Source organism: Thalassophryne amazonica, chromosome 19 (assembly GCF_902500255.1).
Source record: "Thalassophryne amazonica chromosome 19, fThaAma1.1, whole genome shotgun sequence".
Classification (NCBI taxonomy): domain Eukaryota; kingdom Metazoa; phylum Chordata; class Actinopteri; order Batrachoidiformes; family Batrachoididae; genus Thalassophryne; species Thalassophryne amazonica.
Genome location: NC_047121.1, coordinates 51,836,814 through 51,864,547, shown reverse-complemented (window position 1 = coordinate 51,864,547; position 27,734 = coordinate 51,836,814). Strand labels below are relative to the sequence as shown.

General features: G+C 42.6%; 2 protein-coding genes across 2 annotated transcripts in view; one reads left to right on the top strand and one right to left on the bottom strand.

Annotated features, from left to right (window-relative positions):
• Positions 1-729: 729 nt before the first annotated feature.
• On the top strand, positions 730-9,118 carry ccdc28b (coiled-coil domain containing 28B). Its single transcript, XM_034159848.1, has 6 exons — positions 730-867; positions 1,883-2,192; positions 4,787-4,956; positions 5,271-5,425; positions 5,879-5,901; positions 5,986-9,118. The coding sequence occupies exons 2-6, from the start codon at positions 1,957-1,959 to the stop codon at positions 6,038-6,040; spliced, it is 639 nt and encodes a 212-aa protein (XP_034015739.1). The 5' UTR covers positions 730-867; positions 1,883-1,956; the 3' UTR covers positions 6,041-9,118.
• A 4,879-nt stretch (positions 9,119-13,997) lies between these two features.
• LOC117500714 (TOG array regulator of axonemal microtubules protein 1) overlaps positions 13,998-27,734 on the bottom strand; it is a 28,353-nt gene continuing 14,616 nt past the window's right edge. The window contains exons 7-22 of the mRNA XM_034159480.1: positions 26,598-26,815; positions 26,328-26,428; positions 25,785-25,856; positions 20,746-20,912; positions 20,486-20,653; positions 20,193-20,430; positions 19,328-19,451; positions 18,930-19,035; positions 16,699-16,934; positions 16,459-16,617; positions 16,015-16,141; positions 15,831-15,925; positions 15,565-15,757; positions 15,272-15,491; positions 14,880-14,966; positions 13,998-14,480 (exon numbers count right to left, since the gene is read on the bottom strand). Of these exons, the coding sequence (XP_034015371.1) occupies positions 14,236-14,480; positions 14,880-14,966; positions 15,272-15,491; positions 15,565-15,757; positions 15,831-15,925; positions 16,015-16,141; positions 16,459-16,617; positions 16,699-16,934; positions 18,930-19,035; positions 19,328-19,451; positions 20,193-20,430; positions 20,486-20,653; positions 20,746-20,912; positions 25,785-25,856; positions 26,328-26,428; positions 26,598-26,815 (2,556 nt within the window). The 3' untranslated portion in view covers positions 13,998-14,235. The remainder of the gene's footprint in view (positions 14,481-14,879; positions 14,967-15,271; positions 15,492-15,564; positions 15,758-15,830; positions 15,926-16,014; positions 16,142-16,458; positions 16,618-16,698; positions 16,935-18,929; positions 19,036-19,327; positions 19,452-20,192; positions 20,431-20,485; positions 20,654-20,745; positions 20,913-25,784; positions 25,857-26,327; positions 26,429-26,597; positions 26,816-27,734) is intronic.

Below are 27,734 nucleotides of genomic sequence, written 5' to 3'. Positions count from 1 at the left end.
GGGTTTTGGGTTCATTGAAAGTTTCTGGGATAAAGCAGGTAACAGAATTCTTACATAATCATCTTGTGTAAAACTCCCTAAATCAATTTAAAGTAGTTCACATGCTGCACGTTTCAAAGTCCAAATTATCCAAATGGATGTAACTCCTCCCGTTGTGATTTAAGTCATGTTGGATTTTGTATTCTGATGTTCTCTCTCGTGTTCTTGGAGTCAGTCTGGACTCTTGTCCACTGGTCTCTGTTTTTGGACGTCCTGGAGTCCCCACTGTGTCCCTCACTAACTCACAGGTGGATGTAATTGTCTTTACCTCATTGGTAGCACGATGCAGAATCTTATCCTGTTAAACTGCACGTCCTCCATCTATTTCTTTATGGTTGAAAGCAAGTTTAGACTCTGATGGGTTTCTGAAACTGGCAACCATTTGTTTCTAATCTTGCGTCCTGATTCAACTGATTGTTATGGGGTGTGGTGTTTTTTAATTTAATTATTTTAATTATTTTGTAGGGCCTATAATTTGCGATGTTTTTTTTGGCTCTGGAAAAAGGAAATATAAATAAATGTTTTAAAATTGGCGTTTGCAGACACATACTATTGAGAATCATAATTTTTGAGCATGTTTTTGAGAGACACTGTTGCTTTGTTTCCATGGCGATATCTGGCAACACAGCGCTGGCCCTTTTGAAGGGCGGAGCCAGCACCTCGCCGCATTCTCACTCGCCTGCCAATCAAAGGGCTGCCGGAGCGACTGAACAGTTTTTATTTTGATTTTTGTTACATTTGCGAGCCTTAATTTTTGTTATTTTATTTTTAAAATTTCATCAGGAGCGGACACGTGACGCCGCCGTTCGTCGGCGCGGAGTTAATTCGGTGAGTCTTTGATGCGCACGCGTCAAATCCTCTTTTTTTTTTTTTTTTAAATAAGAAAAGGGGTGCAAAGTGCTAAAAATCAGATTTTATGTTCTAAATACAATGTGAGGATGCGGACGTGTGATTCGTCTTTGGGCCCGTCGTGGCTTTTTTTCGATTTAATATTAATTGTACGGAATAAAAAATAAAAAGCGTCGCCAGTGAAATGAGAGAAATTACTATATTGTAAGAAGTTCGTATTTATTATCAGCACAACACAACAAAGTATAAGCATTTGGAATTTAACGTAGAGATTCTTTATTGTTGAAGAACGAGTGATATTAAACGAGCGGGCAGCGGGCCGGATGAGGCCCATCAGATATTTCATTGTGGCCGCAGTCAAACGCAGATTTTTGATGTTATGCATTTTTATTTTATTTAATATCAATGTAATTTAACGTGATCCAGAAATTCACTGACTTTCTCCAGCAGGTGTTGTATTTCACCCAAACAGTCTGGAGTATAAGTTCGATGAACCTTGAAGAGCAGATTCTAACAAACAGTCTTGACTTTTCAGAGAATAGATGTTAATGGTGTCTGAAAAGACAGCAAATGTAAACATGTATTCTTCATTTAGCCCTTACCCACAGTGCAGTGTGGTGTTCGGTCAGGAGGTCGTCCTGTACAGAACTGTTTATTCTGAGCTCAGCGGACAGTTGGTTGGGTTTGGACCTAGCTAGCTACAAGCTAGTGTGCTAACCCAGTAAAAGCAGTGGTTCAGTAATCCAGCTATTTTAGATGCGTCTGATATTTCCGCTCAGATGTTGACTTGTTGAACTAGTTTTTAAAGAAAATGTGGTTAAAAGTGTTTATTGCTACTTTTAAATATGAAGTGATTCCTGTAGTTTCAGCTCACAGGTATGACCTTGAATATTTGTGTGCGATGATTAGAGACGTGCTAATGACACAGTAACAATTAAATAGTTTGTTTTTCACTTTGACTGCTCTTTAAAAAAAATCCTCAATTTGTTTTTAGACTTCCTCTGGATTAGTCAGCTGCTGCCACCTAAAGGACATCACAGTTTTATTTATTTATTTATTTTTTAACTCATGGAAGACAAACGCAAGAAGCGGAGCCCGAAGGTTTCTCTTCCCCAACCTCCTCCTCCGCCCGTCAACCCGCGTAAGCTTGCCATCCTTCCTGCCAGCAAAAGCGCCACCTTCTCTCTGGGTCTGCCTCAGCCGCCGTCCCCCAAGAGCCGGGGGAAGTACAAGAGGTCCGTCGGAGCTGTGGGACAGCCCAAAGAGGTGCTGGCAGCAGTAGTAGCACCGCCAAAGACCACCAGGTTTGTATCTTCTAGATGCCTCGGATGACTACCCGTATAAAATGTTAGACTGAGAGGAAGCCCTGCCCACTTTATTTCAAGCACTATGGTGCTTTTGAGTCCATTGCGATGGCTCTGATCAAATTGAGTGAATTAATGTCCAGAACTGCTGATGAGTCTTTGATGTACGTGAATCCTTTCTAAAGACTCAGGGACAGTGTCTCCAGTGTTCTTCAGATGGAGACGGACGTGATGTACCGTATTTTCTTGATTAAAATCCCGGGTGTTTATTTTATTTTTATTTTTTCAAACTGCGCTCAGACCCGGCACCAAAATGAGGCGGAGCGTAATTCACGGTCGGCGATTATTAACAAAATGCTGTTTGTTCTGTAATTTATAAGTTCAACACAGATCCCTGAGTCTGACAAACCAAAGAGAAGAACCGCGTTATGTGGGTCACGTAGCGACGAGCTGCACGTTCTCAGTATCTTACAGGAAGATGGTAAGAAATCGATGTGGTTCTAAATCAAAACCCTACCAGTGCGCCACCTACCGTCAATCCTCTGCAACTGACACCCTGGCGTGCCGTTTCATTGTAGGACATGAAGGTACGGCGCTGCAGCGGACTTAGAAAAATTAATTAGAAACTGTACCTACCTTACTGGTCCCCCCCCCCGGCAAATGCAACAGCTTTCAGCTTGTCTCAACGGTGTAGGAACTGTGCTTCTTTTTCAAACGTCATGAGGAGAAGGGGTCAGATTACCAGGATATTGTACATCAGCAGACACGCTGGAGGAGGAAGGTGCCATTTGGACACTTGTCACGTACCCACTTGTTGGTCCGCGACTGCACACACAGACCCCCAGCCAGGTAGAGACGTCTGGTGGCGAACACACGGGACCCAGCCTTTAAACAAGACCGGCGCTTATTTAAAGCGGGTGTTTAACACGGTCAGTAAATGAGGCAGGTCCTGATTCCAGGTCAGGCTTTCAATCAAGGAAATAAGTAAACGTTACAAGAACAAGGACAGCCTGCTGCTCACAGTGGACATGGATGTTCTTCAGTGGCGAACATCCGGGTTGTCTTCTGTGTCCTACAGAAACACTATTCTGCAAATGGTTCCATGTGGCTGATAAAGGTCGATCTGGATCTGTGCAGTTGGCAGTTTTAGTGGTTCACATTTCAGCAGAATCTGAAATAGACGCCTGCTTCTGGGAGACTACAATGTTCTGCTGGCTCACCACGGTGCTCGAAGTGTGAGGACAAAAGCCATTCGTGTAGCACTACCACGAGCTTCCAGACCTGGTTAGCATAAAAGAGAAGCCGTGCAAGGAATGAGGTCAGCAGAAAGTGTCCATCTCATGTTCTCTGAGTCTGTCTCTGTAGTTTTACGTTTGCTACTAACAGCACAGCTAGCTGTTAGCCTGGTGACTCACCGTGTTCTCACTCTTGACCTTGTCCACTGTTAACCAGGCAGTGACAAAGACACAGAAGATGTCCAATTCAAACGCTGCATTAGCTTGTAGTTTTTGCCAGTTGGCATTCAGAAGAAGACCTTAGTCCTGTGTCATCCTGTTTGGACCCAGAGGTCCATCGGTGCCAACATTTAGCCACAGACTTGATAGTGTGAAGTGGGTGAGAGTCCACGATTCTCCCTCGATGACTAGATGGACTAAGATGAAGGGTTTTGTCCAAGGAGACGGACGGACGGACTGATGGATGGTGTGAACAGAATCAAACTGAGGCTTCAACCATCTCCTGATCCCACGGAGCTTCCTGTTCAGCATGTAGCTCCTCTTAAAAACAGTTTTATGAACCAAACTCTTTGCTCAGATCCTCCATCAGTCTTTTTTTTTTTTTTTTTTTTTTTTAAGTTTGTATTTCGATTTGAGGAAAACTGGTTTTCAGCCGGAATTCTGCAGGATCAAATTAACGTCCCAAAACCATTGATGCTGGTAACGAGTTACTTAGTGACGCGTTAGTCTAACCTGACTGCTTTTTTCAGTAACGAGTAACGCGTTAATCTTCCAAATCAGTAATCAGATTAAAGTTACTTCTCCGAGTCACTGTGCGTTGTTGTATTGTGGGTTGATCGCAGCTCTAAAACCGGTGTCCCGACGAGATGCAGCGTGATGTCTGAACTGTCCACTTTCAGCGAGCTGAGCCGGATCGACTGCGCAGCTCCGAGCTGAAGAACAGTCATCTCTCAACAGTTAAATATGAGGCCAAGAAAGAGGCCTTTATTTTTTTTAATAAAACAAGTTGTTAGGTTCATGGAAGTCAAGAAAGGGTGACTATAAAGTGAGTATTGGCAAAACGGGTTATCGGCTTCATGTTGTGGTGGCCGGGGGGGTGGGTGGAGGGTGTTGTCAGCAGCTGCTAAAAGTAACTCATAATCTAACTTAGTTACTTTTAAAATTGAGTAATTAGTAATTACGTAACTTTTTCAAGGAGTAGTCAGTAATTGGTTACTTTTTCAAGGTAACTGTGCCAACACGTCCCAAAACTTTAGTTTTCTGTTCGTGGTTTAGTTTCATGAGCTCTAAATGAGACGTTTCCTTCTTGTCCTTTCATTGATGTCTGAAGACCTTCTTGACCTGTTCTTGGCCCGTCAGGTCCAATAAGGAGAAGCCGAGGGCTCCCCAGCCTGCAGGACCCAGTAAGGTGGTCCAGTCCTCGCCCCTGCAGCACTCCTTCCTCACAGACGTGTCGGATGTCAGAGAGATGGAGGATGGTCTCCTCAACCTCCTCAACGACTTCCACTCAGGCAAACTTCAGGCTTTCGGTAAGAAGGACGACCTGGACTCGGCGGGTTATTGGAAGTAGAGTGGCTCCGCTGCATGACACCCACAGGAGGCCTGAGGGGACGCGTGCTCAACGTGTCCAACATGGTTTTAGGTTCTAAGAACTTCTCAGCTTTGAAAGAATCCTGATTCTTACAGATTTGATTTGAATGATGTGATGAGCGTCATGAATCATCTCACCTTCCTTTTTGTGCATTTTAAACTTTTTTCTGACATTTTATGGACTAAATGATTTATTTGATTTTAGTTTTTGTTTCTGTAAATCTGCTGATTCTTTTCCAATTTTGTTCTGAAGGTAAAGTTTGCTCCTTTGAGCAGCTGGAACATGTGCGTGAGATGCAGGAGAAGTTGGCGAAGCTTCACTTCAGTCTGGACAGTCACGTGGAGGAACTGTCGGAGGACCAGAAGAAGGGCGCCTCAGACCACAACCTGGAACACTTACTGTGCAATGTAAGATCCCGATTCGTCTGACCACGCCCACTTAGTCTCATCCGGGACCAGGTTCACCTCGTCTGGGAAACTAACGGTTTGATGCCGTTCTGAGTCCGTGTGACAGGATGTGAACCTGTCTTGATGCCGTTGGCTTCATTTTATTACAAAACATTGGTGTTTGTTTCAACCTGAAATATAATTCACTAAATATCAGGGCCGACAGGCAAAAAGTGGCGGAGCCAGTTGCCAAGTCTCCATTACTCAGTTGCTGTAACGTTCTGACGGATTGTGATGTTTTGACGCGTTTGCTGTCAAAACTTCCTGCACCTGCTGATGTCACTAACATCACTTTTTGTGGATGGGAGGAGCTTGTGACATCATCTGGTGGTTAAAACTAAAAGCTCCTCCTTCTCTGACTTTGATGTCGTGTGACTACAGAACACTGATTTGTTTTTTTGTTTTGTTCCACAGCTGGAGGAGCTCAGCACCTCCATGTATCCTTTCAGAATCATTTCTGCATCTTATTTGTTTTTTTTTGTTTGTGTGTTTGTTTGAATCCTGAACATCCTCCTGTTCAGACAAAAGCTCCACTTGGCCGAAAACCAGGACCTGAGCAGGACTTCAGGTCTCTGATGAGCGCCCGTGACCCACAGCATCCACAGTCGTCATGATGATGCAGCTGCTTTAGTAACAGGAGAGACACGCCCACAGGAGGAGGAGCTTCTTTCTCCATTTTGTTACAGATGTGAAGCATCAGGCAGAACTCATGATAGCACACAGCAACTTAATCTCATAACTCCGCCCACTTATCTGGAACGGCCCCAAATTTAGTCAGTTTAACCCCTTCTAAGCCTGTATGTCACATCGATGGGAAATTTCACTTTTTAAGTTTTTGTGAGATACTAATAAGCCAAAATGAGGCGGGTGGTCGGGGGTTAAAGTTCATCGATATAAACGCATGACACAACAACAGAGAAGTAAGATGGCACCAATTCAAACAAATATCTCTCGAAAACAAAACGACCATAAAAGAAAAGATTGTAAAACTGACGTTCTGCCGATCAGGTCCCGATGACTCATTTGATCCGGATCAAACCTGGTGAGTGGATCCTCTTTCTGATTAAATTTTAGTTTAAGCATATCGCTGGAGATTTAAACCAAACCATCTGAAAGGGATCCACCTCTCAAAGAATGTTTCAAGAAATAAAATAATAATGTTGAAAGGATCCAGAGTCCGTGTGGATGAAGGTCAACCTCTGGAAGTGAAACCTGATCTCAAAGCACATATCTCAGAACAGCAAACGCCGATGAATGTTGTGAATTTTTTAGGGTTGCAAAGATGTTTTGAGCAAGTTCAGAATAAATTTTTCCGCAAACAGTTGTAACACATGTTGCTAAAGTTCTTTTTGGTTCAGTGTGGAAGGTTCCCAGTTCAAATCCCACCCCTGACACATGTCTCCATGTCATGTGGAGTTGCATTAGGAAGGGCATCCGGTGTAAAACTTGTGCCAAATCAACATGCAGATCCACCTCCGATTTGCTGCAGCGACTCAGAGTGAAAATAAGGGAGCAGCTTAAGGAACCCACTTTAGGGTGGTTCAATTCCCAGATTCACCAGGGGCCTCGTGTACTCAGACTTGCATAGTTTCCTTCTGAAACATGATGTACACCAAAACCCAGAAATTGTCATAAGCACAAAAATATCCAGATGTATCAGTGTGCATACATATGGATCCAAGCACGTTCATTTGTACATCCCACTGAACATGGAATTGAACACACCCACCAAGCCCTTACTTTCCACGCCTCTATTTAAATATGCAAATATGTTTAAATAGTTTGGTTGTTATTTGCTGGTACCATAAGTGTGGCGTGTTGTGTGTTTGATGACAACTGCCGTTGTCTTTGTGTTGTGTAAAAATTGGCCAGGTCCTGCTGGAATTCCCGTTTCCAGGAAGCCCAGTGTGGTCAGCAGCTGTGTGGACACAGACAACCTCCTGGCTCCTCACCGTATTGCGCTCTGGGACGGCCGCAGTTCTGCTCGCAGCTCCAGTAACAGTGGCCTTGATAATCAAAATCAGTTTGAGCCAGTTATCGTCATTTGCAATTAAATCCTCGTGTTCCCTGAATACTTGCCCACCTCGGATTGCACCATTTGTAAGGTCCTCTAACAACAGTAACACAGCCACTGTTAGCGCCATTTTATGCATTACTTGGCGCGTTTTCATATCCACCCATATAACTGCAAACACGTGGGTGTGTTAAATGTTCAGTGTGTCTGATGTTCCTCATCACTCTGACTTCATGTTTTCCACTATTAACGGTTCCCAGCATCACCTCTACGTGTCTGCAGAGGAACAACAGCTGTAGAAACATGCGTACACCAGCCTGGATTTTTGTGTGACGCACCGCACATTTCCATGCTCATTTCACTTTTGATACACCTGAACGTTGGTGTGGAGATGGACGGATGGACGTCATGTGTTTGTGCGTAAGCAGCCTTTGTACATGAGGCTCCTGGTGTTTTAACAGGCAAACGGTCCCAAACGTTCCCAAACAATCAATAGTTGCTAACTGTCACTAATGATGGATTTTCACCAACATTTGTCAGAATCCAGAAATCATAACAGTCATTAGCATTTTCAGCTCTGTGAGCTCCAAGCTGGAGTAAAAATTTAAAAGCACATAAAAGAAAATCACCGGAGAAACAAAACACCAAAATAAACCTTGACGGTAAATAATTATGATAAAGATGTCTGGAACCTGAACCTACAAGAACGGCCGATAAACTGAATAAACATGACTAAATCTAAATTAGTGGTCTGGATCCAGATCAGATTCTGACCTTGTGTTAAACATTAAGAGGAAATTTGTACCTAGAAACTGAATCCAGGTCAGCTTCACTTCTGTATTTTTTCCAGGATTTTGAAGAAAAGCACATTTGTTTGTATGATTTAACAGATATGTTTGTAAACTATGAACAAAAACATCTGGACCTTGTTGACGAGGAACTCAGAACTTTTAAAGAATTTTTTTTTCACTTTTGCTCTTTTTTAGTGAAGTTTAATCTTGAAGGAAAAATTTTAAAAATGATTGAGGACACCTAGTGTCCAAAATTCAAACTGCTTGTAAGCGTCTGTATTTTTATTTGTTGACTTGAGATTGCATCCATGCTTTATTTTTGTTAGTAAACCACATTCGAGCGAACGCTAACCCGCCTGTTCTGTAACTAGAAAAACAAAACCTCATGTCAAACGTTGTTTAATAGTTTCAAAATGGCAGCTACTTTTAGAAATGCAACAGAAGGAGGGATAGTTTATATAATTACAAACCAGTTGCAGATGTCTGTTGTTTCATTGCTTCATTTAAAACATGGAAGTATGTTTTCTGTGATTTAAAATGTCAGACTTTAACTTTTGTCACATTTTTATTAATTATTGTATTTGTGCATTCTGTTAGTCATCAGAACATACACATTGGAAAAAAGAAAAACTTGATCCTTATTAATATGCAAATATATGCACCAGATAATCCTAAAACCTGAGGTACCAATGGTGTAAGTGTCAAGTGTCTGTCATATATTATGTTTCAAGGACGTAAAAAGACATCTCTAATCATGAGTGGACATTTTAGAAACAAACACTAACTTACATGAAGGTGAGAGCAGCTTGTACAGAAATAAAATAATTTGTATACCAGTGTGTCTTTGCACTTGTTGACAAACAAGCATGAATATAATTTATGGATCACTACTTTAAAAACTGGCACGAAACACAATCACAGATCTGGACTTGCTAATTTTTCAGTCTGAATTCAAACAGAAGAATAAACATCAGCTCACATAAAGTCTCAGTTTACTGTAGTTTGTATTGAATCATGCAAAGAGACGGATTGTAAAAAAGTTTGAGGACTAATTACTGTAACAGAGCAGAATAACACTGTGCAAATACACCAGTCAGGGTTTTTGTGCTCGACCTCTTAATCACCATTCACAAGTCAGAAACAAACAAAAAACTACTTTAAAATGTTACAGCTACAAATGTGTCTTTAGAATATACATCTCTACTTTTCTGCTAAACATTCTGCAAAAGTCTGATTTATCTGCAGTATGAGAAATATATAAGGTAAAAAGGGATCAAAACCAAAACACCTCCACAATATTGATGCAGGGTTCATGATACAATACATGAAACAGGCTTCACTGTGCATTTGAACAGGTGAAACAGGGTTCATGATGCAACGACTTCCTTTGCTTAGCGTTGCAATAAGTTGCTAAACTTGTCAAATTTGACATCAGTAATTTCTTGTTAGCTATAAAGTGGTTCATTTTTCACAATATATGTGTAAAAAAAAAGAAAAAGTTTGGCTTGTAAACATCTCATTCTCGATTCCTCCTGAAGGAAAAAAAATGTTATTTTTTAAATTAAAGTATTATTTCAGGCTACAGTGCAAAATCATGTGATTTTAAGGCATTTGGTGATTTGGTGTCACCAGCTGTGAACAAAATCCAATATATACTCAACAAAAATATAAACGCAACACTTTTGGTTTTGCTCCCATTTTGTATGAGATGAACTCAAAGATCTAAAACTTTTTCCACATACACAATATCACCATTTCCCTCAAATATTGTTCACAAACCAGTCTAAATCTGTGATAGTGAGCACTTCTCCTTTGCTGAGATAATCCATCCCACCTCACAGGTGTGCCATATCAAGATGCTGATTAGACACCATGATTAGTGCACAGGTGTGCCTTAGACTGCCCACAATAAAAGGCCACCCTGAAAGGTGCAGTTTTATCACACAGCACAATGCCACAGATGTTGCAAGATTTGAGGGAGCGTGCAATTGGCATGCTGACAGCAGGAATGTCAACCAGAGCTGTTGCTCGTGTATTGAAAGTTCATGTCTCTACCATAAGCCGTCTCCAAAGGCGTTTCAGAGAATTTGGCAGTACATCCAACCAGCCTCACAACCGCAGACCACCTGTAACCACACCAGCCCAGGACCTCCACATCCAGCATGTTCACCTCCAAGATCGTCTGAGACCAGCCACTCGGACAGCTGCTGGAACAATCGGTTTGCATAACCAAAGAATTTCTGCACAAACTGTCAGAAACCGTCTCAGGGAAGCTCATCTGCATGCTCGTCGTCCTCATCAGGGTCTCGACCTGACTCCAGTTCGTCGTCGTAACCGACTTGAGTGGGCAAATGCTCACATTCGCTGGTGTTTGGCACGTTGGAGAGGTGTTCTCGGATGATGCGAAGGAGATGTGTTGCACTGCATGAGGCATATGGTGGTCACACCAGATACTGACTGGTATCCCCCCCCCCCAATAAAACAAAACACCTTTCAGAGTGGCCTTTTATTGTGGGCAGTCTAAGGCACACCTGTGCACTAATCATGGTGTCTAATCAGTATCTTGATATGGCCCACCTGTGAGGTGGGATGGATTATCTCAGCAAAGGAGAAGTGCTCACTATCACAGATTTCAACTGGTTTGTGAACAATATTTGAAGGAAATGGTGATATTGTGTATGTGGAAAAAGTTTTAGATCTTTGAGTTCATCTCATACAAAATGGGAGCAAAACCAAAAGTGTTGCGTTTAAATTTTTGTTGAGTATATATATACAGTGAGGAAAATAAGTATTTGAACACCCTGCGATTTTGCAAGTTCTCCCACTTAGAAATCATGGAAGGGTCTGAAATTTTCATCTTAGGTGTATGTCCACTGTGAGAGACATAATCACAATGTATGATTTTTTTTTAAAATTTATTTCTACAACCCCTGGCAAAAATTATGGAATCACCGGCCTCGGAGAATGTTCATTCAGTTGTTTAATTTTGTAGAAAAAAAGCAGATCACAGACATGACACAAAACTAAAGTAATTTCAAATGGCAACTTTCTGGCTTTAAGAAACAGTATAAGAAATCATGAAAAAAAATTGTGGCAGTCAGTAACGGTTACTTTTTTAGACCAAGCAGAGGGGAAAAAAATATGGACTCACTCAATTTTGAGGAATAAATTATGGAATCACCCTGTAAATTTTCATCCCCAAAACTAACACCTGCATCAAATCAGATCTGCTCATTAGTCTGCATCTAAAAAGGAGTGATCACACCTTGGACTGACATGAATCATGGCTCCAACACGAGAGATGTCACTTGAAACAAAGGAGAGGATTATCAAACTCTTAAAAGAAGGTAAATCATCACGCAATGTTGCAAAAGATGTTGGTTGTTCACAGTCAGCTGTGTCTAACCTCTGGACCAAATACAAACAATATGGGAAGGTTGTTAAAGGCAAACATACTGGTAGACCAAGGAAGACATCAAAGCGTCAAGACAGAAAACTTAAAGCAATATGTCTCAAAAATTGAAAATGCACAACAAAACAAATGAGGAACGAATGGGAGGAAACTGGAGTCAACGTCTGTGACCGAACTGTAAGAAACCACCTAAAGGAAATGGGATTTACATACAGAAAAGCTAAACGAAAGCCATCATTAACACCTAAACAGAAAAAAACAAGGTTACAATGGGCTAAGGAAAAGCAATCATGGACTGTGGATGACTGGATGAAAGTCATATTCAGTGATGAATCTCAAATCTGCATTGGGCAAGGTGATGATGCTGGAACTTTTGTTTGGTGCCGTTCCAATGAGATTTATAAAGATGACTGCCTGAAGAGAACATGTAAATTTCCAGTCATTGATGATATGGGGCTGCATATCAGGTAAAGGCACTGGGGAGATGGCTGTCATTACGTCATCAATAAATGCACAAGTTTACATTGATATTTTGGACACTTTTCTTATCCCATCAATTGAAAGGATGCTTGGGGATGATAAAATCATTTTTCAAGATGATAATGCATCTTGCCATAGAGCAAAAACCGTGAAAACATTCCTTGCAAAAAGACACATAGGGTCAATGTCATGGCCTGCAAATAGTCCGGATCTTAATCCAATTGAAAATCTTTGGTGGAAGTTGAAGAAAATGGTCCATGACAAGGCTCCAACCTGCAAAGCTGATCTGGCAACAGCAATCAGAGAAAGTTGGAGCCAGATTGATGAAGAGTACTGTTTGTCACTCATTAAGTCCATGCCTCAGAGACTGCAAGCTGTTATAAAAGCCAGAGGTGGTGCAACAAAATACTAGTGATGTGTTGGAGCGTTCTTTTGTTTTTCATGATTCCATAATTTTTTCCTCAGAATTGAGTGATTCCATATTTTTTTTCCCTCTGCTTGGTCTAAAAAAGTAACCGTTACTGACTGCCACAATTTTTTTTTCCTGATTTCTTACAGTGTTTCTTAAAGCCAGAAAGTTGCCATTTGAAATGACTTTAGTTTTGTGTCATGTCTGTGATCTGCTTTTTTTCTACAAAATTAAACAACTGAATGAACATCCTCCGAGGCCGGTGATTTCATAATTTTTGCCAGGGGTTGTATGTTACTGCTGCAAATAAGTATTTGAACACGTGAAAATCAATGTTAATATTTGGTATAGTAGCCTTTGTTTGCAATTACAGAGGTCAAATGTTTCCTGTAGTTTTTCACCCGGTTTGCACACTGCAGCAGGGATTTTGGTCCACTCCTCCATATAGATCTTCTCCAAATCTTTGAGGTTTGGAGTTTCAGCTCCCTCCAATGATTTTCTATTGAGTTCAGGTCTGGAGACTGGCCAGGCCACTCCAGGATCTTGAAATGCTTCTTACGGAGCCCCTCCTTAGTTGCCCTGGCTGTGTGTTTGGGGTCACTGTCATGCTGGAAGACCCAGCCATGACCCATCTTCAATGCTCTTACTGAGGGAAGGAGGTTGTTTGCCAAAATCTTGCAATACATGACCCCATCCATCCTCCCTTCAATACGGTGCAGTCGTCCTGTCCCCTTTGCAGAAGAGCACCCCCAGAGTATGATGTTTCCACCCCCATGCTTCATGGTTGGGATGGTTTTCTTGGGGTTGTTCTTATCCTCTAAACATGGTAAGTGGAGATGATTCCAAAAAGCTCTATTCTGGTCTCATCTGACCTCATGACCTTCTCCCATGCCTCCTCTGGATCATCTGGATGGTCACTGGTGAACTTCAAACGGGCCAGGACATGTGCTGGCTTGAGCAGGGGGACTTTGCTGCCCTGCAGGATTTTAAACCATGACAGCATCATGTGTTACTAATGTAATCTTTGTGACTGTGGTCCCAGCTCTCTTTAGGTCATTGACCAGGTCCTCCTGTGTAGTTCTGAGCTTTCTTAGAATCATCCTTACCCCACAAAGTGAGATCTTGCATGGAATCCCAGACGGAGGGAGATTAACAGTCATCTTGTGTTTCTTCCACTTTCTAATAAATAATCATAACAGCTGTTGTCTTCTACCAAGCTGCTTGCCTGTTGTCCTGTAGTCCATCCCAGCCTTGTGCAGGGATGGACTACAGGACTGCAGTTTTGTCCCTGGTGTCTTTAGACAGCTCTTTGGTCTTGGCTATGGTGGACAGGTTGGAGTGTGGGAGAACTTGCAAAATTGCAGGGTGTTCAAATACTTATTTTCCTCACTATATATATATATATATATATATATACAAAATCACGATAGTGTTAACCTGAGCGGCTTTGTGGGGGCTTTAGGTTTTGATCTGCTTTGTACGGGGTAAAAGGGTTCAAAGTGCAAAAACCGAAAGGCGGCAGATGCTGTTCCATTCCTTCTGCAGCAGACGACGTCTCGCTGAGGCGAGTGTTCGTCATGTTAGTGACTTTCAAAGTGCAGGCGCAGGAAGAAACGTGCGACAGCTCTCGCTTCAAGTGTTGGTGGCTGGTGTGTGGACTTGTTTTTACGGGCAGGAGAAGCTCCTCAGGATGTCAGTGAGGCTCTTGTGGACGTTGGCAGACTGGGAGGCGGCGCACTCCATCAGGCCCGGGCCCATCTGGAGGTAGAGGGCGTGGCACAGCTTGGCCGTTGCCCCCCGTACATGAATGGTGCCACTGCAGGTTGAAGTGCTCAGGAGGTGCCACAGCAGCGGCAGAACTTTCTGTTCCACCATCTGAGGCCTGCGAGAGTAGAGCTCCTTCACAAGATCTAAGGAGAAGAAGACGAATGAGATGGTTTAGGAACCAGCAGCTTGTCTTTGATTCCACACATTAGTGAACGTCTTGAGCCAACGTGTGTCCTGGATTCAGGATGTCCCAATCAAGTCAAATTATCTTACTTATGACCAATAGGTGTCAGTAATGTGTAAGAGACAAGACAAGGTTGTAATTCATACTCATGTCCAGATGGTGGTGCTAAAGGCCCTGTCACACCTTGATGATTTAGCCAGCATATGCCAACCTTATTAAAAACCGTTGGCGTAAGTCCAATAAAATATGTGGTGATGGGCCCAGGATGTCCCGAGTCTGAAACGGTTTCTGTGTCTTTGGGAAACTTAAACAGCTTCACAGTCTGTAAACGGGAGAGAACGATGACACTTGGATGTACCTGAGACCTTTTCAATCAGTTCCACTTTTGCTTTTCCACTCAGAAACTGAGCTTTGGTGCAGAAAGGCTGCAGGAGAAGCACTTGATCTGAAACACACCACAGACGACATCAAACTGAAGGGAAAAAAAAGCCTTTTCCAAACCACAATCAAATTCTAATGTCATGAGTTTTACAAGGATTTAGCTGAACTTGAGATTTCTATTTTGTAAAGGAAATTTTCTAAAACTAAAATCTTCAAAAGCCCAAAACAAATAAATCTATTTCCGGTCGTACAAACACAGTAACACTGGAAATGAAACAGGAACAAATCAGAATTCTGTGAAAAATCACTAAATGACGTTTCTGCTGAATGAGTGATTTGCTTAGATATTTGATTTGGGGCAGCGGGTACCGATATTCTGCACAAGTGCATCCACGGCGCTGACCGCAGCGGAGTAGATGGCGTTGTTCTTGGAGTTGAGGTGATTGTCCACGATGGCTGGGATCAGGATGTTGACCACCTGTGACAGGTTGTCCTTCAGCAGGATGGTTATTGTCTGCAGAGACCGGAGGGCGTGAAGGTTGACCTTACTGTTGGACTCCAGGAGCCGCCCCCTGAAGGCATCAAACAGCTAAGAGGGCAAGAAAACAGGAAGTCAAAGGGGTACGTTGGTACTCTGGAGGTGAAGTGGGTGTGGTACTAACGGGGAACATGCTGTTGATGACCGTGTTGGGGCTGTCCTGACAGTCGGACACCAGCTGGTCGATCCCTTTGATCCTCTGCCTGAAGTCCTTTGAAGCCATCAGAGCCGAGATCTGCTGGACGTACTCGATCTTATCGGCGACACTGTGTGTCTGCGCTCGGCAGCTGTAGTGGCTGTTCGAGTCCCAGTTATGTCTGAAAATATTTACACATGTAATGTTCCACCGTTAAAGCTCAGAGGACGATCGCAGCAGGTGTGACTCCTCACCTGTTGTTCTGCCTGAGAGGTTCTCTGCTTAGAGACGACACTCTGACGGTGCCGCTGCGTGGGAGGGAGCGACTGCGGCGGGCTGAGGGCGTGTCCTAAACCCACCCCCCCAATGCAAACAGTTTACATTTTAACTTTAGGCGTTTTGTAAGACAACCAGGTGTGGGCTCCAGTGAGGACAAACCTTTGCCTTCAGGGTGGAGACGGTGTCCCTGACCGCTGACAGCTCTTTGCCGGGGACGTATTTCTCCAGCAGTCGGTCAAAGTCGGGTTGTGACGACAGCATGAGCAGCATCTCACGCCCGTAGTACCTGCACATCAACCCACAGTCAAGATTATAGTGACGGGGAAAGTTTGATCTGCCGTGTTTCTTAGGCGTCGTCATCTCTGAGGTCAACTGACATAAACAACTTAGTAGCACGTTAGCAACATGATTTCAGCGATAATGGAGCAGAAAAGTCTCCACCTGTGCTTTTCCTGGATGTGCTAACTGCTAATTTCCTCCTGTGGGTAATTATTAGGTAGTCTCTGGGTCCTGGAGGATCTGCTCTGATGTACAGACGTAGAGTCTTATGAAAACATCACAGTAACTCTTTGAAACAGAGCGGCACACGTCCTCTCCACATACCTGGCCTCTGGTGAAGAGTCGTGTGCGAGTTTGGCGACAGCCGGTAAGATTCTTTCTGTGACATCTTTACACCCAGACAGCAGGTGGGCAACACCAACCCGCTCCACCACCGCGGCCAGGTGCTGGGCTGCGGATTTCCTCACCATCACGTGGACATGGCTGCCAGCAGAGGGAGAACTGTTTCATTAATGCAGTGTTTCGCCACAATGAGGACAACAAACCAAAGACTCGTGTCCTGACCTGAGGCCCCCGCCGATCAGCGCGGCGATGCACCGGGACGGGGTGCAGTGTTGGACCATGGAATCCAGTGCTGCATCCACGTCCTGCCTCATGAAGGTGCTCGGCTCCACACACTTGTGCAGGAGGGCTTTGGCGGTTTCCTCCAGTTCTGGATCCATGACTTCCTGCAGACATCTGTACAGCTCGCCCAGCGTGCACACTGCACACCGCGCCACGCCCGACCGCAGGCTCTTCACCTGAATTAAAACAAACACGTGTGATCGTCAGGAGAGATGATTGGGTTTAATGCCGCACTAAAGATGAGACGACCACGATGAAAGACATTTTTAAATCAGGACAAAGAAGGTCGGCTTAAAGATGGTTCCTGCTTCTTCAACAGGATCTGTGCTCGCTCATGTTTAACTTTGTCACATTCTGTTTTTGGCACTTTCACTTGTAATTGGACATCTGCTGTGTCTCTTCAGCTCCACAATGCTGACACTGCTGGTATTGCAGCAAAGAAACAAATTAGCAACCGCAGTTTCAGTAACAATTCCAAAACAAGTCCATAAATTTAGCTTATTAGGACCTCAATATTTACACATTAAAACATATTATAGTGAAACCATCCAGACGTTGGGAGTGTTGAGGGTTTGTGGGAAAAAAAATTAACTGCAACCTTAAAAAAAAAAAGAAAAAAAAAAGGGAAAGTTGCATATTCTGATGTTGCCCAATTTTACTGTTGAGAAGTTGAATTACTTATGATTAATAATAATTATTACTATTACAACAACTAGATGTTCTCCGAGTGCATAACCCCGAGAGGAACAAGAGGTGTAAAAATATTTGCGGGTGATGCAGTGAAGAACGAACAGTTTCATTTTGCTGCTTTGTAATGTTGGAATCTTTAATGTGTATAAAAACACTAAGTCACTGCACATTCACCCCAGGTCTAAGCTGCAGTGTAAATAATAATAAAAGAGGGTGTGTCCTAGGAAGGAATAAACAACTGATGTGTTTTTTGTTAACAGTCACGTTCAGCTGCGACAGCGACATGAAGAGTGACTGTACAGAGAAACAGCAGTTTTTGTTGAGTGCACGTATCAAACAGCAAGTCACACACAAAGTACGTGACGCCACACTGAACCACTATTGCAAATTTAACGACTTTGTTGCTAAATTTAACGACTATTCAGACCCCTACCGTGGATTTGTTTTTTTCCTTTTCAAAAAAGTGCCTAGCGAGAAATTGAGTTACTTTTCCTGGTGTTCCTGGAGAGTTTTGGAGACTCTGGTGTGAAAGCACGTATTTTTCCTCAATGTACAGCGGATGGTGCTGTGGGACTGGGCCCTTCCCCTGTCACCGCCCGCCTCCTCTGCTCGCATGGAAAAGAACCAGCAGCAAGTTCCTCCATTTCATTGGCTGAGAGCTCTTTGCACTGATTGGCTCACACAGATGCAAGACAGGCTGGTTTTCGCCTCCGTCTTGCCAACTGTGCATGTTTATTTATTACCACATAAAATTCTATTAATAAATTTTTGCTTGTAAATGGACTGTATTTATGTAGCACTTTTCCATCTGCATCAGATGCTCAAAGTGCTTTACAATAATGCCTCACATTCACCCTGATGTCAGGCTGCTGCCATACAAGGCGCCCACTACACACTGGGAGCAACTCGGGGATTAAGGACCTTGTCCAAGGGCCCTTAGTGATTTCACGGTCAGGCTGGGATTTGAACTGAGGATCCTCTGGTCTCAAGCCCAACGCTTAACCATTAAACCATCACCTCCCCAGTTAGTCTGTGTTAAGTTTTTTTTTTCTCATTGGCATGCAAAATTAAAGCAGATCAGTAAATTAATAAATAAATGTATTGCGTGTCATGTAAGAGGTCAAAGTTCCAGGCAGATTTCTTTCTTTGTCAAAAATAGATGAATGCACTAAAACAGACTTAGACTAAAAAAAACCAAGTAACTCCGCTAGAGTCTCTTTTGGGTCACTTTTGTTGGTTCCAAGCCCAAGAATCAGAAGAAAGTTCATTTGTTGTTATAAACATATTTATGGCGTTTTTGACTCACTTTTTGTCCATCCTACGACATTATTCCTCTCTTACAGCATCAATAATAACTACATGCACATGGCCAATTATGCAAATTAGGCGATGATGTCATTTTGCAACTTCTAGTGACTTTTAGGACAGCCAATAGTGACTTTCCTTACTGAGGAGTTGTCAACAGTGCACGGATGTTCTACCTCCTGAGTGACAGACAGGCAGACCTCTCGGAGTCTGCCCTGCACGGTGTCGGGATGGTTCTGGGCCAGACCACGCAGGAACATCAGACCCTCAATCTTCTTTTCCCTGAAAGAAAAAGTCCGTCAGCACACCTGTTATTCGTGTCAGATTCGATGATAATTGCTGCATGCTGATTGGTTGTCGCATGGTTTTAATTCATCATTTCCTAGAGGGGGATTTTGTCAGTGCTGAAACAATGATTCTTTAGGCTCAAATTCTAAATTTCTAAAGCAAAACTGTCAAAATGATGTCACAATGCAGACTGACAAAGGGTGAAGGCAGGACCGTTTTTTTTTTTTTTTTTTTTGGCAGAATGACAGTGCCCCACTCTGTGGAGGGCTCGCCAGATGATACTCACCAGTCGTTTGAGCTCAGAAGTTCAGAGCTCTGTGTCAGAACCAGGTCAGGTTTGGAAAACGGCCCAGGGTCAGGACACTCTGACAGCATCTTCTTCTGGTCCAAAGTGGCAGACAGCAGCTCGTCTGCAGCACGGGGTCATGGAAGACAAGCACAGTGTCATGTGACATCATTATCACCCAGAGGGGCGTGGCCTGGAGGCCGATATGCCACAACGGCAGAACCACTTAAGTTCCTGAACAGTCTACACAATAAATTTTGCAGAGTAAAATATACTCTGCCAGGATAACATTTGGTCCCAATCCAAAGAGAGTTAAATACACTCTATTAGAGTGTGAAATCAGCTCTACTGCTTGTCAAATCCCATTTTTCAACTCCAGTAAGTCATTCACAGCATGATAGAGTTGATTTGTCCCTGTGATAGAATACGTATGTTTCACTCTATTTGGACTGGGACCAAATGTTATCCTGGCAGAGTATATTTTACTCTGCAAAATTTAGTGTGTACAGTCTCTTCTCCAGGGTAAGTACAACAACTATTAAGTATTTAGACAAACACCTGGCGACTGATAAAGCTGTGTGACGTTCTGACTCAAAGTAAAAGTCGTAGAATTCAGTATGTTGCTCAGCAGGGCTTCAATTTAAAAAAAAAACAAAAAAACATTCTGTTTCCTTTGTGTGACAACAGAAAAATGACAAATCTGATGCAAAAGGATGATAGATCCAAGTCAAAATAGTCCAAGAATGGATTTCTTCTCTTCTTTTCTTTCTTTCTTCAAGAGGTCCTATTGAGTAAACCTCATCAGTACAAACACAGATGTGGACACACGGGAGATAACGAGCACATGGGGACGTGTTCCACTGACCTGAGCTGTGGGATGCTGTGGACCGATTCCCGCTTAAGCTGGGGACCCTCCTCAGATGGGTTTTGGAGGTTTTGGGGTTGGGAGGGACGGTGGGGGGACTCGGGCGGAGCAAGGCAGTGAAACACTTGACGGGGCTTTGGCGTGCTGGCGGGCTGACAGGCCCAGTGCGGCCAATGGGGGAAAACCCGGCATTAAGGTCTGGTGTGGTGGACGTCACATTCAGGTGAGTGAAAAACATCTGGACAACAAACAACTGCATGACCTACATACATAAACATCATCTTGCCTCTGACTGCTGATATTCCGTTTTCTTGTGTCGGCGCCTCAGACAGCATCTCACTGAAACTTTCCACATTCTTTCCAGGTGGCTGATCGCCCTGATGACCAAACTCCCCTTCAGGCTGATCCAAATCTTGGTGCTGCATCTTGTCCCGCCTGAACCTCCCGTTCCTCCTCCTCTCCTACAGATGTGTTGACAGGAATCAGACCATATGCGACTTCGAAACACCGTATCAGCAACAGAAAAATGTCTTGAGATAGAAGTTGAACTAACCTTCACCTGACGCGGACACGGACTATCATCACTGTCATGGTCGATTCCAGGCAGAACTCGGCCGATACCTGCTGAGCGCTCACTCTGGGACTTGACCACTAATTTATCCCGCTCCAATAAGTCGGCAACTCCTCGACTGCTTGAGGTCACCGCAGCACCAAACACTCCTATGAATGACAGAAGGTTATTGGAGAAAATTTAATGCATTTCTCCAAAGGACAGTTGAATTACCATCATAATAAAAAGCCAGTGCTCGTGAGGAGAAACTAAAAAAAAAAAAAACAACACACAAACTCTAAACTTTCAGGTGTGTCCGCTGTAACATCACTGATGCTCAGCTGAAAACCTACAGAGTTCCATCATTTTGGGTTCGACACATTTACTTATCGGGAGAAAAGGAAGTGCGGCTTCATGGGTTAGTCCGGAGGAGACGTGAATATTTGTTGAAACGACCCTCTTCAAAGCAACACCAACATACAAGAGCATTTCATCACACTTTTGTACAACACACCAAAGGCACTAATATACTGTGAGCTAATCACAGAGGCAGAGCAGAGTGACGCAATCTTTAAAAGGTGATTAATGTTGATTTGAAGCATCTGGACAACTGGTTCCAATCCAGTCAGTGAAAGTCATTTGTGGTGCTTCTTCAGCCAAAACGTTGTTGAGCTGAACACAGCATCAACACGGAGCTTCAACCTCTGACGGCTCGTTAAACACACTGTTACCAACATACGTTTGAGGCTAATTGTAAGTGCAGCTTTTGTGACTATATAAACAGTCATTTTAATCTGACAAGGTTTTAATAAAGCTGTAACCCAGATTATTAACAATATTGTAATATAAACTAACCCATTTCACGATACAATGCGTCACATGTCATTTGGTTGAGACAGTTTTCTGACAGTTTCGAATCAATTTCACAATATGTTTCTTTTGGGAATCAGCTCAGTGTTCTCCCTGTTCCTTACAGAGCTAGTCTGTTGTCTTTGCAACCCACGCTAACATCCATGTCAACACCTGAAATGCCTCCAGCGAGTGACTGCTAGCAAAATTTAAACAGATTGTTCATCCTATTATTATTATTATTTTGTATTTCTGAAAAAACAAACAAACCTGTCATACGGTGTAATAAGTATGATTATAAATTAAGAACCACATCAGTAGACACCATCATGTCTTTCCTCCAGCTTCCACGCTAGTGTGTGTGTAGGTATGTACAACCCCTGGCAAAAATGATGGAATCACCGGCCTCGGAGGATGTTCATTCAGTTGTTTAATTTTGTAGAAAAAAGCAGATCACAGACATAACACAAAACTAAAGTCATTTCAAATGACAACTTTCTGGCTTTAAGAAACACTATAAGAAATCAGGAAAAAAATTGTGGCAATCAGTAACGGTTACTTTTTTAGACCAAGCAGAGGGAAAAAATATGGACTCACTCAATTCTGAGGAAAAAAAATTATGGAATCATGAAAAACAAAAGAACGCTCCAACACATCACTAGCATTTTGTTGCACCACCTCTGGCTTTTATAACAGCTTGCAGTCTCTGAGGCATGGACTTAATGAGTGACAAACAGTACTCTTCATCAATCTGGCTCCAACTTTCTCTGATTGCTGCTGTCAGATCAGCTTTGCAGGTTGGAGCCTTGTCATGGACCATTTTCTTCAACTTCCACCAAAGATTTTCAATTGGATTAAGATCCGGACTATTTGCAGGCCATGACATTGACCCTATGTGTCTTTTTGCAAGGAATGTTTTCACAGTTTTTGCTCTATGGCAAGATGCATTATCATCTTGAAAAATGATTTCATCATCCCCAAACATCCTTTCAATTGATTGATAAGAAAAGTGTCCAAAATATCAACGTAATCTTGTGCATTTATTGATGATGTAATGACAGCCATCTCCCCAGTGCCTTTACCTGACATGCAGCCCCATATCATCAATGACTGTGGAAATTTACATGTTCTCTTCAGGCAGTCATCTTTATAAATTTCATTGGAACGGCACCAAACAAAAGTTCCAGCATCATCACCTTGCCCAATGCAGATTTGAGATTCATCACTGAATATGACTTTCATCCAGTCATCCACAGTCCACGATTGCTTTTCCTTAGCCCATTGTAACCTTGTTTTTTTCTGTTTAGGTGTTAATGATGGCTTTCGTTTAGCTTTTCTGTATGTAAATCCCATTTCCTTTAGGCGGTTTCTTACAGTTCGGTCACAGATGTTGACTCCAGTTTCCTCCCATTCGTTCCTCATTTGTTTTGTTGTGCATTTTCAATTTTTGAGACATATTGCTTTAAGTTTTCTGTCTTGACACTTTGATGTCTTCCTTGGTCTACCAGTATGTTTGCCTTTAACAACCTTCCCATGTTGTTTGTATTTGGTCCAGAGTTTAGACACAGCTGACTGTGAACAACCAACATCTTTTGCAACATCGCATGATGATTTACCCTCTTTTAAGAGTTTGATAATCCTCTCCTTTGTTTCAAATGACATCTCTCATGTTGGAGCCATGATTCATGTCAGTCCACTTGGTGCAACAGCTCTCCAAGGTTTGATCACTCCTTTTTAGATGCAGACTAACGAGCAGATCTGATTTGATACAGGTGTTAGTTTTGAGGATGAAAATTTTCAGGGTGATTCCATAATTTATTCCTCAGAATTGAGTGAGTCCATATTTTTTTCCTCTGCTTGGTCTAAAAAAGTAACCGTTACTGACTGCCACAATTATTTTTCCTGATTTCTTATAGTGTCTTAAAGCCAGAAAGTCGCCATTTGAAATGACTTTAGTTTTGTGTCATGTCTGTGATCTGCTTTTTTTCTACAAAATTAAACACCTGAATGAACATCCTCCGAGGCCGGTGATTCCATAATTTTTGCCAGGGGTTGTGTGTGTATATATATATATATACATACATATATATATATACATACATATATATATATATATATACACACACACACACACACCACTAGTGTGTTGGCTGTGGGGATCCACGTGCTCTACATTGGGTCGTGTTTATGACCGTGTTTATGGTCGTGTTTGTTTTAACAGTCCAGAATGTTTTTAGAACCTTAGACCTCAAGTTTTTAGAAGAACTCAATCCCTTTATTTCCTGTTAATTATGTAATTTTTTATGTTAATTTAAGATCTAATGTATTTATAAATTGTTTAGGTTCTTGTTATCATATACACCCTGTTATTATTAGCATTATTATTGTTATTATTATTATCAGCATGATTATTATTTGATTTTTTTAAGTGGACCACAATGAAAATAAGTTGTTGTGTGGGCCGCTGAAGAGGAGGTACTGCTGGCCCACTACCAAAGGGCGCCCTGCCTGAAGTGTGGGCTTCAGGCACAAGAGGGCGCTGCCGCCTCACAGGAACAGCCGGGGTGACAGCTGTCACTCAACTATGATAGCTGTCACCAATCACCTGGTCATCACCCACACACACAAAAGCCGGACGACATCTCCACCTCGTCGCCGAGATATCATCTACCTTCACGGTAAAACTCTCAGCCATTTTTGGTGCAAAACAGTTATTCTGAATACTTTGCAGGCATACCTGATACCTATCAACAGCTGGAGGCTGGGGTTGTGGATCGTAACGGAGACGACGTTCTTCTCTCCTCACACCAACCCGGATAAGTAGTCAGGCGCTGCACGTTTGTTGTTTCAGTATTTGAGGTGGAGGTGTCTTTCCCACCCGACTAATACAAGAAGAACTTGCTGACTGTTTACTGGGTGTGTTTTTCACACACTCATTACTTCTGTCTTCTGCTTCCTGCCAGCAGTACCAGATCCTACAGTCGGAGACGGTGACCACCTGGGGACTCAGGACTTGGCGGCTCCAGTATCCTTCGGGTTCGGTGGCAGTGGAAATAGTGTGGGATCCGGTTCTACTCGGGACAGACGTCTCCTATCCTCGAGCCTACCCACACGTCACCTTGTATATTTTGATTGTGATCCAAATTCTATGTTTGTCTGTATTCTCGTTGTGCACATTTCACAACAGTAAAGTGTTGTATTTTTGGGTCATCTATTGTCCGTTCATTTACGCCCCCTGTTGTGGGTCCGTGTCATTACACTTTCCCAACATAAGTGTTCTCACTTCCTTGTGTCATCCATGCATTTTTAATGTATTTACATTTATCCTCCTGACTACCAGGACACACAGTCAGGAGGATATATCATGTACTTACATTGAACTTACTAAATAAAATCACAGACACACTCACGTTTTTCAGACAAAGATGATTTACCGCCCCCTGCTGGAATGGCTTGTGAATCTAGAATGTAGTTAGCAATGTTAGCTAATATCCGTAGTTTGTCCAAAAATATTAGTTCCATCAACACTGCATTTTGGCATCATTCACCCTTGACTCAAAATACATAAACATACCAAATAGCAAATGTCAGCTCTCTCCAGTTTCTCCGTGATCAAAGTTGCATGCACACACACACATGGAGAGCTTTTTGTCTTTTCTCTCTTTCTGCTGCATGCAGATGCTTCTAATTTTAGACATGCGGAAACAGAGACATCAAACACAATACTCTTCTCACTTATAGTACCAGCAACATGACACTTAACTAAACTGGCCAAACCAACGGAACTACAAAAACACAATAAATCAGTAACACTAACAACACTGTTAAACTAACATGAACCACAATAAGAACATTTAAAACTCCAAAACCCTGAACTCCCATGGTACAACACTCGTTATGCGGCAACTGCTAATTTCTCCAAAAATATTTGTCCTATCAACTTTACATTTTCACAGCATTCATCCTTGACCCAAAATAAATAAGCATACCAAACAGAAAATGTCAGCTTTGCATGATCAAGCCATACACACACGCATGCAGAGGCCACTTGGTTCTAATAATATAAAGCTCATTTCTGACCCGACACCACACTGACTGAAATAACAAACTGAAACAAACATTGTTTAGAAGCATGACTTATGCCTCTGTCATAAAACAGAACCATGTTAACAACTTGATGGTTCCACACTCACCTCTTCCTATAACACCTTCAGGGAGGTCTGTGGTTGATGAGTTCCCACTGTTACTGCTGGAGATCTGAGCTCCTTAAGGACCAGAAAGGATTAACAAGTAATTAACTGAACATGAACATTTCTATGACCAGGTCAATGTGTGACATCACTCCTGAATGAACATCATCAGGCTTCACAGCCTGGACTGATTCCACCAGTGGAGGGGAGGAACTTGCTGGTCAATGCGCCTTGGTTTTGACTGCTTCACTGGAATATGTGACTCGCTGACCTCAGGTCATGTGTCATTTTTTTAGACCACCCTTCAACATCAAAGAAACAAAACCTTAACACTGAAAGGACCCACAACAAGGGTCCTCAGAGAGAGCACAAACAGACCAAACTCAACCACTAAGTCCTGGCTGCAACCGTTAATGCAAACCCACTTCAACATTTAATTGGTGCCTCACTGCAGCTTTGATTCTGACATTTGCCCCTTACTGCCCCCTGCTGGCTGCATGGCCATACAGTTTTTTTTTAATGTAAAGATTAAGAGCATGTTTGTACCTTGAAGGCTGCTGAAGTCCACGGATGCAGATGACCTCATTTTAACAGAAGGCACTCTGGCAATATGAGGCATTGTTGCTGAAGAGGAAATATTTCCACAGCTGATGACACATGAGAGAAATGAGAAATTCTGTTCAGAAACCACTTCACACTATGAAACAGCACAGTTATGGAGTTTCCCAGTCACATATCTATAAAGATACTAATAACAAAGGGAGACAATTCAGTATCAATGAGGAGATACTTTGTTAAATATATGCGGAGACGTACCCGATCTTCCTGCCTCTGTCGGGACGCCGCATTTCCTGACTGGAAATGCGGCTCTTGCTGGTGGAGCTGATGAACGTAGGAGAGGTGTGAGACACTGAGCCCAGCTCCAGCTCCAGTCTGACAGCCAAGTCTGGGCTGTTGGGATCTGAAGCAGGATGGCTGACTCTGGCTCTCTTCTTGACAGCGCTGTTGTGCAGCGAACACAACGAATTCAGCATCTGAATGAAGCACAAGTGAAAACCAATATCAACACAACACATTCGTTGACTTCAAACAGGATGTGCTTTGAGAGATTTGCTGTCATTTTGATTTTAATATCACAAAATCCTGCTTGGGAACAATATGTTCCAAATGAGAACATATTGCTTATTTGCTTATCCCGGATACTAGCAGTGTAACAGACTACAATTGATCTGTGGTCCGTATGAAGGGCAAAGTGTCCATCATCTCTTCCCTGTGCAGTTTTGAGCTCAGTGAACAAAGCGTAGCACTCAAACGCGGGCACAGTGAGCTGGCAGTAAATCCACAGCTCCAGAAAATAACCCAAATGTACCATATTCCCAACTTTTCCCAAGCATCTGCACTGCAGGACCACTGATAGTTGGATTAATGCACTGATCCTGAAATGGTTATAAATAATGCTATTATTGTTCCCCTCCCACCAGACAATGTAGACATACTCCTCATCTTTTTGAAAAAGAATTTGAACTGAGATCAGCTTTTATTCACTATCATTCACTGTTCATATTACAATTTAACATAACAATTAAGTGTTTTTTTTTTTTAATATTATCGAAAACATTGGACACCTTGTTTTCATTCAGGACTACTGGTAAGAGTTTCTAATTTTCTTTGTCAATTAAGTCAATTTGAAATGGAAAGCAAAGTAGGATTTGTCTGGGTTTTTCTTATCAGATCACAAAATCCTGCCAGGGTATTTGCAAAGGCTGCAACAAACTGAAATATGATAACTACTTAAGGAAACAATTTCAGTTAGGGACGTGATGGTCTAGTGGTTAAGGCGTTGGACTTGAGACCAAAAGATCCTCAGTTCAAATCCCAGCCTGACTGGAGAATCACTAAGGGTCCTCTTTAATCTCCTAGTTGCTCCCAGTGTGTAGTGAGCGCCTTGTATGG

What these genes read in the sequence shown, in the direction of transcription:
- ccdc28b (XM_034159848.1), top strand. Translation starts at nt 1,957, where the DNA reads ATGGAAGACAAACGCAAGAAGCGGAGCCCGAAGGTTTCTCTTCCCCAA. An exon ending in TGGAACACTTACTGTGCAAT is followed by an intron (nt 5,426 to 5,878) that starts GTAAGATCCCGA and finishes TTTGTTCCACAG; the next exon opens with CTGGAGGAGCTCAGCACCTC. An exon ending in GAGGAGCTCAGCACCTCCAT is followed by an intron (nt 5,902 to 5,985) that starts GTATCCTTTCAG and finishes CCTCCTGTTCAG; the next exon opens with ACAAAAGCTCCACTTGGCCG.